Raw genomic sequence first — 13329 nt, 5'->3', positions numbered from 1 at the left:
TAGACACTTCATTTTTGCTATGCTAATCAGTCCAGGATGAGATTTTTGATTAAAGCTCTCTTCTCTGCTGTTCAGCTTGGGGAGGTTTAGCGGTGACCCTCCTTGTTGGCCCCGAGTCCTGTGGACCGTTTCCTGCTTTCCCCAGCCCGGCGCTTTAGACAGCCTGCAAGCTGACAAGAGTAGTGGATGTTGCCTAATTTTGCACATATTCCGAGTCAACATTCAGTGCTTGCCTTATGAATAGCCCCCATGCCTTATATGGTGCTCAACTTAGCCTTGTCACGGGGAGCTGCTCTACTGGGTCCTACTCCAGGTGGGGATTTCTTCTTTCCCCTACCACATGAGAAGCCAGTCGAGCGTAAATCCTGCAGGCCAGGGAAAGTCCAAGAGGCGAGAAAGAAAGAGTACAGCATATTTATTTATTCAAAGAACAGAATTTGTCCCTGGCGTGGCATTTCAGAGGTTCCCAAAGCCTCCAGTTGCATCTGAATGCTAGATCTTGGGAGGAGAAGGCATTTTAAGGCAACAGAGGGTCCAGTCTGAGGCCACGAAGCAAGCCTGACATTTGTTCTTCCTGTTTGTAAGTCAGGAAACTTCCGTCCTCAGGAAGTAGATGATTAGTCCGAGGGGCCCAGCTGCCGAGGAGTGGGGCCGGGGCTCCTGCCTCCGTAGGCAGCTTTGTCACAGTAGACACTCGGAAAGTGCCTCTGAGCCGGACCCACTCCATCTGCAGGGCATACCCCTCAACCACTGGAAAGTCACTGAGAGATGCTGCTGCTGCTGCCTCTCTCCAGCTCTTCCTGATACTTTCTATGGGCCTTTCCCACCCAGAAAAGCTCTCTTCTTAGCATCTCCAATACCAGCATCCTCCTTGAGTTGCCCTACCATCTTATCTGAATTACAACAGTGGTCCCCAAACCAGCTGCCTTGCTTTTCCCCAAATACCCAAGGTATGTTCCTGCCTCAGGTACATCGCTATTTGCTCTGTCTGGAATCCTCTTTCCAGTGTGGCTGTGTGGCTTGGTACTCTGCTTTTTTGTAGGTCTTTGCTCAGACATCAGTGATCATCATCCCGTCTGACACTGAAGGCCTCCCTTGGCCCACCCTTGACCCTTCCTCTCCCTCTTTCCTTCTTCATTTTTCTCGTCAGTACTATCCTCCAGGAGCTCGCTAAATATTTCACTCGTCTGTCCGTAGTTGGTCTCTCCTGGTTAGAAGGAAACCTTCAATCTACTTGGCAGGAATCTCTTTCTCCGTTTTGCTCAGTGTTGTATCCCAGAATCGAAACAGTGCCTGACGCACTGGATGTGAAGAAATGGCCTTCTCTTCCCGTGGTGGTCCGGGGTTCTATTCCCGTAGGCTCTCCTCCTTGCTTGGTGACCATCAGCTTACCTGGGAAACTATTTGGAAAATGGGTTGCTGCCTCTAGAATGATCTCGCTCGAAGTGTGTTAATGGTGAGCTTTGGTGAAACTCTTCATGGTTTGTAGATCCCTTAGAGAATCTGATAAAAGCTGTGGAAGCTCTTCCCCAAAAAGGGTCCCTTTGTACTACCCAGGTACGGAGTCCAAACTATGTTTTAGAAGTTATTCTCATGATGGTTTTGCAGAGCCAAGGCCTTTCTTGCCCCAGTCTCTTTTCTGGCTGCCGTGCTGCCTTGACAAAAAAGAAGGCCCACGTGGTTCCCATGACAGGCCCAGCTTTTTCCCCTTGGCTCCTCCTGCCTCCTAGCAGCTCTGAACATTCCTCTCACCTTGTCCCATTCTGGGACCATTTCCAATACGTCTCCACACATCCCAGAAATTCTTGGACACCAGCTAGATGTCCAGCAATTTAACTCACTTCTGACACTATCTGCCTAGAGATAGAATTGGATTGCACGGGCAAAGGGCTCAGTCCTGCAAGACGTCTCCCCTTTCATGCATTTCAGGTCCCAGTTTCAAGTCCAGATTGTCACCTGTGCTTTTGACCCAATGGCTGTGGACTGGAGGTTCCAATGACCCCTTCCCTGGGTTCAATTAATTTGCCAAAGGGGGTCCCAGAACTGAGGAAACCAGTTTACTTAATAGACCGCCCCTTTATTATAAAAGGATCTAACTTAGGAACAGCCAGATGGAGGAGATGCATGGGTCAAGGTGTGGCAAAGACCATCTCAAGGAATACCAGTCTCCCGGAAATCTTCAGGTATCCATCAACCCAGAAATTCTCCAAACCCCATAGCCTTTTAGGTTTTATGGAGACTATTGCATCTATATGATTGATTAAATCATTGACTGTTTGTTCTGAACTTAATCTCCAGCTCCTCTCCCTTCTTTGGAGGTCAGTGGATGGGACAGAAAGCTCTAATCCTGTAATCACTAGGTTGGTTCCATTGTTAATTCCCCCCCCACATCCAAGGTGCTTTTCAAAACTCGCCTCCCTAACATAACAAAAGATACCTTTATCTTTCTCCTCGAAGCAAATGCCACGAGTTTTAGGAGCTCTATTGCAAGAAATGGCTGAAAGACCAAAAACATATTTCTTATAGTAAATCACCACGTCACTCCTTGGAAAGCAGCACCATGATGTGCCTTGGGGTTCTAGGCTTTTCATTCCTAGCCAGCCAATTTATCTCTTTTTTTCTGAACCAATCTTTCCTAAGGGCCTGGCTGGAAATGTTAGATTCACTTTTTTTCCCAAAAGCTCTGGATGCAATTCCAAGTTTTCCTAAATTAAGTAGAAGAAAAGGAAGGGAGGTGATCCCATCTGGGCTTTGAGTGACTAGTCCCTTTTTCTCTAAACCACCTCTCCCTCCGTTGGAGGGCTCTGTGTTGCCTGCATCCTCACCCTGAAGCCAGGTGTCTGCCCCACCCCCCAGGGAGCAGGCAGGCCACATTGCAAAATGCTGATTGGTTGGAAATCGTGCCTAGTTCTGCTCTGACCAACCTGGTTGTAAGGCCCCGGCCAGGTCCCGTGTTTTAAGCATATTTGTGTGTTTGCCAACACTAGGCATAGAGTAAATGAACAGTGGGTTGTTACATGCCTTGGGTTCCTTTTCTTCCTCTTCTTTTCTAAATTGTCCATATGGTTCAGAACATGATTTCACAATCTACAGCAGGGTTAGCCCGTGGGCGTGTCCTATCTCTGTGATTCATTGTTACTCCGTGTGTTCTGATTCTTTTTCTTTAGATAAACTGGATATTAAGAAGGATGGCTTTTTTCTTTCTTTTTCTCTTTTACCGTCTCCCCCAAAAGGTTGATTTTTCCTTATTTTCAGTAGTCCCCCTATCCCTGGAGACAGATACCATTTTCTTTTCTTTTTTTAAAGATTTATTTATTCTATTTGAGAGAGAGAGAGAGAGAGAGAGAGCATGAGCTGGGGGAGAGACAGAGGGAGAGAGAAAGAATCTCCAGCAGACTCCCTTTTTAGTGTGGAGCCTGATACGGGCCTTGTTCCCACGACCCTGAGACCATGACCTGAGCCGAAATTTAGAGTTGAACGTTCAACCCACTGAGCCACACAGGCACCCGAAGACAGATACTTATTCATTCATTTACTCAACAAATATTTCTTGAGCATGAGCCAAGCACTGTGCTATCCCTGGGGATACCCCAGTGAGAAAAGACTAAGTCTCTAAGTCTAATAGAAAACAGAAATGAATCGACCCCCAAACCATAACATTACAGCTGGGAAAAGTACCATGAAGGAAGAACCCATAATGCACAATGGGGAGAAATGTCTTTGTCAAGAAGTTTAGGGAAAGCTTCCCTGAACTAGTGATGATTAAGCTTAAATGTGAAGGGTTAGTAGAGGCTAAGTAGGCAGAGGAGGGAGAAGAGAACAGTATCTCAGTCAGAGGAACAGCACATATCAAGGTCCTGTGACAGAAAGGAGAACAGGCTCTGGAGTGAGAGGAAGGTGAGAACAGTGGACATAGCCTTGCTAAAGCTGTTGGTCCTCCTCCTAAGGCAGCTTGCATGAGGGTGGTGGTGGTGAAGATGGAGAAAAGTAAGCAGGTGTGCAGAATGTTTCCAAGGCAACATTGCCACGACATGGGCATGAATGTGGCATGGAAGGAGAATGTGGTGTCGATGGAGTCTTTGATTCCCAGCCTATGAGCCAATGGAGGGATGAACACCGATGGGGGAGGGGGGCAGTCATCGCATTACTCCTCCTGGCAATCCCTCCTGCTCTCACCTGTCCCCTCATGATGCTGAGAGTCCATTCCCAGTCTCCTGGGCATGTCTGGCAGGGTTGCTGCAGTATTTGCTCAAATCTTCTCAACAGGAGGGGGGAATCGTCTCGGCTTACCCCACAACCCACCTCCAAGATCATTCTCTCTGAAGGCTTGACTGAGCCACATGCAACTCTGAGAGCATTTTCAGACAAGGGTGGGCTGGCTTCATCAACACTAAGTGAAATCCTGTGTTCCTGCCAGACACTTTGATATATGGGGCAATGCTGGTAAGGGCTTGTGCGGGGAATTCTTTTTTTTTTTTTTTTTTTTTTTTTAACCCACCTCCATTCTATCCCTTGAATGGCAGTTGACAATTAGCTGCTAAGTAAAAGGAGGCACTTATTTTTATTGCGGGCCTGACAGCTTTATGTTCACTCTTTAAAAGCCAAGACTCATGTGTGTAAAGGTGAGTGGGGAGGGGAAGTAGTGTGGGAAGGAGTGGGGGAGGGCCTGGGGCAGGTGCCGACAGATCCCATGATTTCCGCGCTGGAGTCAGAACCTGAGCAGTATTTACAAGCATGTGCTGATCTGGAAGCGAGAGAGGATGGTTCTTCCAGGTTGGAGAGGAGGGAAGGCTTTAGGCTGGCCCCGGCAGAGGCTGTGATTCCTCGAACCCCATCATGCCTCATGTTCTTAGGATGCCGCAGTGGGACCTGGGCTGTGGCTTTTCTGCCCTGGCACTGCTCTCTTGCTGGAATTTCAGGAGGAAAACCCCCAAGCTCCGAAAGAAAGGTATTTCTTCCCTATTTTGTGATTCAACTCTTCCACTAAAAGGCACTCTGCCCAGCTCCCCTTCCCTCTCCTATGGAGATGGGACTGTTCCTGGAACTGACCCCTTGGAAAGCAGGTACCAGGGCTGGGTCAAAAGGCGAGTGGGTGGGGGGCACCTGGGTGGCTCAGTGGGTTAAAGCCTCTGCCTTTGGCTTGGGTCATGATCTCAGGGCCCAGGATCAAGCCCTGCATCGGGCTCTCTGCTCAGCAGAGGGCCTGCTTCCCCCTCCCTCTCTGCCTGCCTCTCTGCCTACTTGTGATCCCTCTCTCTCTGTCAAATAAATAAAATCTTAGAAACAAAACAAAAACCACAAAAGGCCAGTGGGAAAAAGGGGACGGGGCGGGGCAGTCCCTCTGGGCTGGACCAGAGGCAGCATGGGGAGGGGCTCTTGTCTTGAACCCAGGAATGTATGTGTGATATGAAAGGGAGGGATGAGGTTAGAAAGGAGTTGACAGATAATCCTTCCGCTTTCGCTTCCCCAGAGCAACTCAGTATCCTGGGGCTGCCTAGCAAGTCTGAGGAGGAAGCTTAGAAGTAAAGGGTGAAAGAGGATGGCCACAGACAGAGACTAGGAAGCCGCCTACCCCTTTCTTCTTCCCCTTGAGACTTAATGATGTTTAAAATTTCACCTAGACAATTGTATTCCACTGGCTTTAAACAAGAAAGATTAAAGTATTAAATTTAGAATCATGAGGTAAATACAACAGTGGACAAGTTCCTAATCTAAGTCTCAGTTTATCCATCTGTAAAATGGAACAATAATGTCTTTTTTTTGGTAAAGTTCTTTTTTTTTTCCTTTTCAGCGTAACAATATTCATTGTTTTTGCACCACATTTTGTAAGGTTCTTATGAGGACTAAGTGAGAGCGCACACGACACCTTCTAGGGCATGTCTTCATAAAATTAGCCTAATTAATTAAATGCATTAATAATTACAATTATTACACTCTATTAGAATTAATCAATTAAGATTTGTACCCATTAAGATGGCAATGTCTCTATTAATAGTGGCTGGACCGGAGTGAGGAACAATTTTGAGTGACTGGCTGGCCAAGGGCAGGAAGAGCAGGGGCACTAGTTCTTTGAAGGAGTGGGGGCAGCCTGAGAGGCAGGGGAGCCCGAGGTGGAGAATGGTCTTCAAGTGCCTCCCACCCCACTGTCTGCTGTCTTCTTCCTTCCCTCGTTTCCTTGGGGTCTAGGCTCTTTCATGTCCACCCAGAATCAAAGGGTAGTGATCAGGACTGAGAAGTCAGAGGTAGGTGTGACTCAGGATTGGGTCTTTGGAGTCCAAGGAAGGTTTTCTATTCCAGACTCCTCGTATGTGATTGGAGATGGAGAGTGACAAAGCTTGATTGAAACAAACTAAAGAAAACCAGGATGCTCTTCCTCTTCTGTTGGTCCTGTGGTATCTACAGTCTGCTGTGGCCATTTCTTGTTGGAGGGAAGAGCTCTGACTGATTTCTAGGCTGGAGGCATGTAGTTCAGTGTCTTTGTTATATGGGTAATATGAAAACAGTGGGAGTGCTAGGAAACACATGAGGTTGAGGGAAGGAAGGCCCGGGACACTCCTACATTTAGAGGACAGGGAGAATAGGAGGAATTATCTGAGAAGGCTGAGGAAGTGTGGCCCGTGAGATAAATTGAGAACCAAGTGGGAGTGCCAAAAACCATGTGATAAGTGTCTCCAGAAGGAGTGATTTGCTCTGTCACATGGTGCTGATAGAGCAGTTAAGAGGAAGACTGAGAATTTGACTTCTTGGTTTCAAAAATGTAAAGGCCATTGATCTCTTTGACAAGAGCAAGTTTGGAGAAGTGCTGATCAGAGTACTTTCAGAAGAGAAGGGGTGGGGGACGAGAGCAATGGGAGACCGCCGGTGAAAGCTCTTCAAGGACTGGTCCATCATGTGCCAGGCTCTGCTCCAGGAAATAAAAATAGAAGGTAAACCAGACAGGCTGTCTGCCTTTGAGGAGTCCACAGTCCAGAAGAAGAGAGACATGTTTAAAACTAAACTACCTGAGAAATGGTAGGATAGAGCTATCTATGGGCGCTCTGGGAGGACAGAGAAGGGAGGGACCAGTTCCCTCTGAGGAGAAGACAGTTGGAACTCCTGCTGCTGGAAAATCAGGTTCCCAGGTGGAAAGAAGGAGGAAGGGTGTTAGTTCCAGAGTTTTCAAAAGCAAAGACATTTTTTTTTCATTCTTTTTATCCTAATCTCCAGCTACCAGAGAGGCTCGTCCTCAGCAGATACTCAGTTTGTATTTGTTGAATGATTTTGTGAATTCTAGTGGGAGGAGTTTACAAGAAACAGGGTTGCAAAAGAAACCATCACAATAATTTTGACAATAGCAGCAAGGACAGAGAAGAGAGATGGTTTAATTTAGAAAGTGCTGATCAGTTTCGAGGGAAAGAGAGGGTGTTGCAGACAATCCTAACACTCACACTTCAGCTAATGAGGTTTGTTGAGTGCAAGTACCTTGTGTTGATGGCTTTGTACTCTCTGTGCCTAGGAAAGTGCCTGATGCTTTACTGCTTGAGTGACTGAATGCTATTTATTGGGAAGAAGGCTACAGGATAAGTAATGATTTGGGAATGTTGGGGGTGGGATGAGAGTGAGATTGGAGAAGACACTGGGGGGACTGCCATTAGACTTTTGACGGGAAAGGATGGATGGATGGATGGATGGATAGATAGACAGATAGCTCTGAACCAGACATGTGGATTTACAAGTTATCAGTCTATAGGCGATATCCAAATGTACAGAATCATGGGACCTTGCCAAAGAGAATATCTAGAGGGAGGAGATGGCTGAGTTGGAATGCCAGGAAGTGACATACTAAATAAAGGAGCAGGTGGAGGAAGGAGCACAGTAAAGGAGATTGCAGAGAAGCCGGCAAGGACATAGGAATAGAATGAGAACAGATGGCTTTGTCATCACATAGGGATAAAGTCTTGATGAGGAAGGAGAATCAACAGCATCAAGGGTCTTCAGGGAAGACCAGCAGGGTGTGGAATGGACATAGGCCATGCCTGGCCATTTCTGAACTGGAAATTTTATTGAGTGGATTGGATGGAAAGACTCAGGCTAATGGAACCAGACTGGGATGGGCTGAGAGGCTGAGAGGTTGATTAGTGAAGAAGTAGAGCCGGTGAGGCTGGAAGTAGACATGTTCTCTTATGAGTATACTGATGAAGACAGGAAGACAAGTAGTGGTGGTTTGAGAGCTGGGACAGGAAGTTATTGTTTAATAAATTGGCAGACTTGGACTCACGTGGGCTCTTTCAATTGAAAAAAGAAAAATTTAAAATACAAAAGAAGTGAAGTCCTAGAAGAGGTAAGAAAAGATGGAACCCACAGGCCGAGAAAGCAATATTTTAGAGGAAAGCACAGGGTTGTTTTCTTCCTCTGAGAACAGACAGACCGGCAGAGGAGGAGGGACCAGAAAGTCAGGGCCTGAGGATGAGGACATCATCATCATGTCCTCACTTAGGAAGAGAAGTTAAAGAGGAGCCAAGGTCATCTGCTGAGACAGAGAAGGGAAGGAAGGGGTGGTGAGTGCAAGGCAAGTGGGGAAGATTTGGAACCAAGTTTTTACCGAGATTGCGAATATGACCTTCCATGATATGGAATGCTGTGTGCCCTGGGAGCTCTGGGAGCACTGGGTGACCAGATGGAGGAGTGGAGAGGGTACTGGGAATCAGTAGAGCTGAGATGATGGAGGAGAGATGAGGGTTGGGATGTGGGTTTGCTGGCGAGAGTGACATCACAATGATTGAGAGCAGGGCCTGGAAGGGATAGAGGATGAGCACATCTCCCCTGGGGAGAAAAATTACAGGACTTATTACCCAAAGGGTTGTAAGAAGGAGCTGGATTCCAGGTCATCTGCAAACAGAGCTCTTGCCTCTGGACCTCGGGAATAGAGCTCCCATTTGACAGCACTGACGTCTCCACGTACATCCCCACATCGTGTTTGGGATATGGTTCCTTGTCAGAGTCCAGGGGGCCCCTTCAGCCTGAGTTTCAGCTGCTCTGAAACCCATCTGCCTCCCTCTTTGAGGTGCCCCTCAAGGGATTTTTACAAATGCCATGTGGTCTGTTTTAAGTCAGATTATTTCAATCATTTACAGACATATAGGAACCAAATTCTATACTGCTGTTGATATTCTCTAATTGTTTCTTATTATATTGCATGTTGTCCTTTCATTTCCATGACTCAAGTGCAATCTTACTGAAAGCAAGAACCATATCCTACATTCTCTTGTCTGTATTACTCATTCCACATGGCCTGCTGCTGACACTCAATAAATGTTAGTGTGAAGCTGAATTCTTCACCAAGGAGATCTCTACCAGTGCCTAAACTAAAGAAACACCACAGTTGTCATTAATCAGGGAAAGCACTTGCTTAAGAAATAATTCTTTAAGTAATTCAGCAAATCTTACTTTCTATCTACCTTATGCCTGGCTGAACACTGGGGATGAAAAGAGAGCATCTCCATATTTCCAGAAGTGGGGAACCTAGTCATACAGAGGGTATGGGCACATAGAAATAATTACCATACAATGTCAAAAGGGATTGTGACATTTGAGAAGGAATACAGGTACACAAAGTAGCGACAAAGTCTCTCAGGCTAGGGTCAAGGAAAGCTTGGCAGATGTGATGATATTTGAGTCAGGCCAAGGAAGACAAATAGAATTCCAGCAAACAAGGAAGGAGAGATGAACAGACTGGAAATTGAGAAGACCATCCAAGGGCATGATGACTGGAGAGTGCTGTGGCTTTGGGGAACATCAGGGAGAGGCGTCTTAGGGGGCGTGATCTGAAGTCAGACTGGGGTGTGTGTGGGGGGGGTCAGGTCAAATGCCAACCCAAGCAATGCTAGCCCCAACTATCAGACTCTAGCTACAAAAATAGTTCATCAAACGGTCTCACTGAAATGCAGTAAGTAAAACAGACAACAGTCCAGTGGATTTGGTTGGGAGTAGGGCGTACAAGGACCACCGCCCCCCCCCACAACCCCATGCTCAGTTCCTCCCAGATTCACCTCCTTCACTTCCCAACACCTGATGTGATGAGGGGCTGCAGAGGAAGCCCCTAGGACTTTGAGGGGGTAATTTGGAAAATGCCACTGTGACAATTGGGGAAGAAGTAGATGACTATTAAGAGCAGGGTTGGGGGGCAAGGGAATGTGCTTAGGTAAATTGGAGGTGGTTTAGAAAGGTAAGCAGCAAGAGAGTTTTGAAGACGTCAGAAGGGAAGAGACCACAGCTGTCATAGGTGAGAGAGTAGTCTAGTCTGCCTTAGGGCAGTGGCTAGGAGTGCAGAGGACACAGTAGATTCAAGAGCTCAGGACAGCTTTTCCCAGGTGGAATCCACATTAGTTAGAGACTGGATACAGCGGACCTGAAAGAGAGAGTCCCATGGGGAAAACCAAAGGACTTTGGGAAGCAGTGTCCTGGTAGTTGAAATGGTCATTGTAGCAGGGGCCTAATTATGACAGAGGGAAAATCAGGCGGAGGTGAAGCCATGACCTGTCTTCTGAGCTTCCAGGAACCAAAGGGCCTGGGTACCTGGTAGGAGAATGGGTAGCCAACGATTATCCCGACTTAAAAACTAACCTTGTTATACCACTGGAATGGGGAAATTATAGAGCCAAGTACTGACAGGGCTGGGTTAGAGCTGGTCCACACATGCTTTGCTGGAGGCAGTGTAATCTGGAAAAATATTTTTGGACAACAATTTGCATACCATTGAGTCATAAAAATGTTCAAACCACTTGACCTAGTAATTCAACGTGTGGGAATCTGCCCTAAGGAAATAGTTCAAAAGAGTAAAAAGCCTATGTTCACCCATCCAAATGTTAATTTATCAATTAAGCAATTAATTAGAAATTACACGTTGCACCAAATATATTCCAGGAACTCTGCTTGGTGGATAAGCATGTTCACTGTGGCAATTTTAAAAATAGTAAAACATATGGGGTGTCTGGGTGGCTCGGTCAGTTGGGCAACCAACTTTGATTTAGGCTCAGGTCACGATCCAGGGTCCCGGGATCAGGCCTTGGGTCAGGCTTCTAATCTGCTTAAGGCTTTTCTCCCTCTCCCGCTGCTCCTCCTTGCAAATCTTAAAAAAATAAATAAATAAAAGTAGTAAAACATAGTAAACAATCTAAATTATTAAAAATGCTGCAATGGTTTCATACAATATGAGACAGCCATGTGATAGACTGTTATATTTTGAAGCTATATGACACAAGCAGAATTCAAAATGGCCTGTTTTCTGCTTTGGTTAAGAGCACATTTCCTTGAGTTTACTGCCTGGGCTTGAATTCTGACTACCATGCCTTGGCACCTGACCTTGGCAAGTTCACTAGTGCCTCTGAGGCTCAGTGTCTTTCATAGTAAGGTGAGTAAAACGACTCTACTACCTCGTGGGGTTACTGTAGAGATTAAATGAGAACAGGTATGCACAGTGCTTAGCACAGTTTCTAGCCCACAACATGTACTCAGTAAAAGTGAGTTGTTATTTTAAATTTGTAAGAATGTGGGTCAAGAGAGAAAGACTGACAGAGACTGCCCCAAATGTATAGCCCCAGGAAATATTATGGGTGACTTGTCTCCTGCCTTTCATCTAGTATCATTGCACTACAGCTTTTGAGGTTACAGGCAACACAAAGAAATCCAGATCTGGGCAAAGCACTATGACCTACCAGTTCATTCAATGGAAGTCAGAGTGATGAGCAGGTCCTGTCTTTCTCTTCCCAGCTGTGTTTGGCCAGCGTTTGGATGAGACCGTAGCCTATGAGCAGAAATTCGGCCCCCACCTGGTGCCCATCCTGGTGGAGAAGTGTGCAGAGTTCATCCTCCAGCATGGTCTGAATGAAGAGGGCATCTTCCGACTGCCTGGGCAGGACAACCTGGTGAAGCAGCTCAGAGATGCTTTTGATGCTGGGGAGCGGCCCTCCTTTGACAGGTACCCTGTCCCCAGCGTACCCTCCCCCTGCCTCACTCAGGCAGGGACACTTCTTTCTACCAGCTGAGCTATGGGACTTGCACAGCTGCTTCCACAGCCCTGGCTGGTGGTAAAGAGAGCCTTCTGTTTTGCTGATCACTTACAGGAGGAATGACGTGAACTAGAACTAGGGCCTCGATGATGTAGCAGGAGGGGGAGTGCCATGGTGGGAGGGGACCTAGCTTGAGGCCCACAATGCCGGGCCGATGAGGACTGTGGAAGAGCTGAGCTGGCTCTACGGTTCAATTCAGCGTGGTGGAGAACGTACTGTCTCTATACCCAAGGGCTCTGATGTTCTTCCACAGCTTTCCGGAAATGGCCAGAACCAGGACTTCTTGTTAGTTTGGAAGACTGCAGTAGCGTCCACCTCTCAACTTAGTTCTGAGCCTTTTTGGAGAGAGTACATAATGATGACTTAGCAGACTGGCATGCCCCCATGTCTCCCTTGTGGAGATTTCCCGGGTTTGGTTGGGGCCTACCAGCTGTAGTGACATTTCTTCTCACCATCGCCTGCCTGCCCAACCTCCTGCTGCTCCCTAGCCAAGGTTTCCTGCTCTGCCGCAGCCAGCTGGTACACCCTCCACCCCGACATTGGACGCTCTCCGCTTGTTGTGCAATATTCACCCTGGTTGCCTGTGTGTTCTTGTCCTGCTGGCAAGAAAGAGCTATTGTTCTTTCCAAATCAGCAGCCCATAAATCAAGATTTGGGGAGACAGGCCTCAACTCTATCCAGTTTCCAAAGGTTGAAATTCCCCAAGAGGTTATTTATGACCTAGGAACAGGGTTGATCCTGGGAGAACCATGAACAGCTACATGCCATTAGGTCCCTCTCCCTGATATCCTCTCCCATCTCCAGCAATGCCCATTGTTCCCTGAAGCATCTCTCATACCACCTGTTCTCTCCAGTCTCACGGCCACTATCTGAGTTTGACCCACCACATGTCCGTCTCTGCTGCCCTCGGTGTGCAGTAGGTTAACTTATCAAGAGCACTGTATTTTTACAGGAAAGCAATGGGTGGAGTTGTTACAGTAACTGTAGTGGGTTATGGGCATCAAATTTACGGACCTCTCAGCAGCACTATAAATTGCATTTCATTATCAGACAGCTGTTCAATTAAGCTCACCAACTTTGTATTCCGTTTTCTTCTTATGTTTTTAATTAGCTTTGAGTTGATCAAAAGATAAAGGTGAGTTGTTGCTAAAGGGATGTGAACACTCAGCCAGGAGGGATAGAGGTGATTGTAGGGTTTTGTCAGATAACCTGCCTTGGGCTTGATTTTATGGACCTATAAAGTCAGCCTGGGTGGTGGAGTCATAGTCTTTGATTCCTGGGA

The 13329-nt window shown here is 46.9% G+C and overlaps 1 protein-coding gene across 2 annotated transcripts in view; it reads left to right on the top strand.

Annotated features, from left to right (window-relative positions):
- Positions 1-13329, top strand: part of ARHGAP25 (Rho GTPase activating protein 25) — an 86004-nt gene that overhangs the window by 54779 nt on the left and 17896 nt on the right. For both annotated transcript variants that reach the window (XM_059405949.1, XM_059405948.1), the window contains one exon: positions 11749-11956. In XM_059405949.1, coding sequence (XP_059261932.1) covers positions 11749-11956 — 208 coding nt within the window. The remainder of the gene's footprint in view (positions 1-11748; positions 11957-13329) is intronic.

The sequence above is a fragment of the Mustela nigripes genome, chromosome 7, assembly GCF_022355385.1.
Source record: "Mustela nigripes isolate SB6536 chromosome 7, MUSNIG.SB6536, whole genome shotgun sequence".
Classification (NCBI taxonomy): Eukaryota; Metazoa; Chordata; class Mammalia; order Carnivora; family Mustelidae; genus Mustela; species Mustela nigripes.
This window is presented reverse-complemented; position numbering and strand designations above follow the sequence as displayed.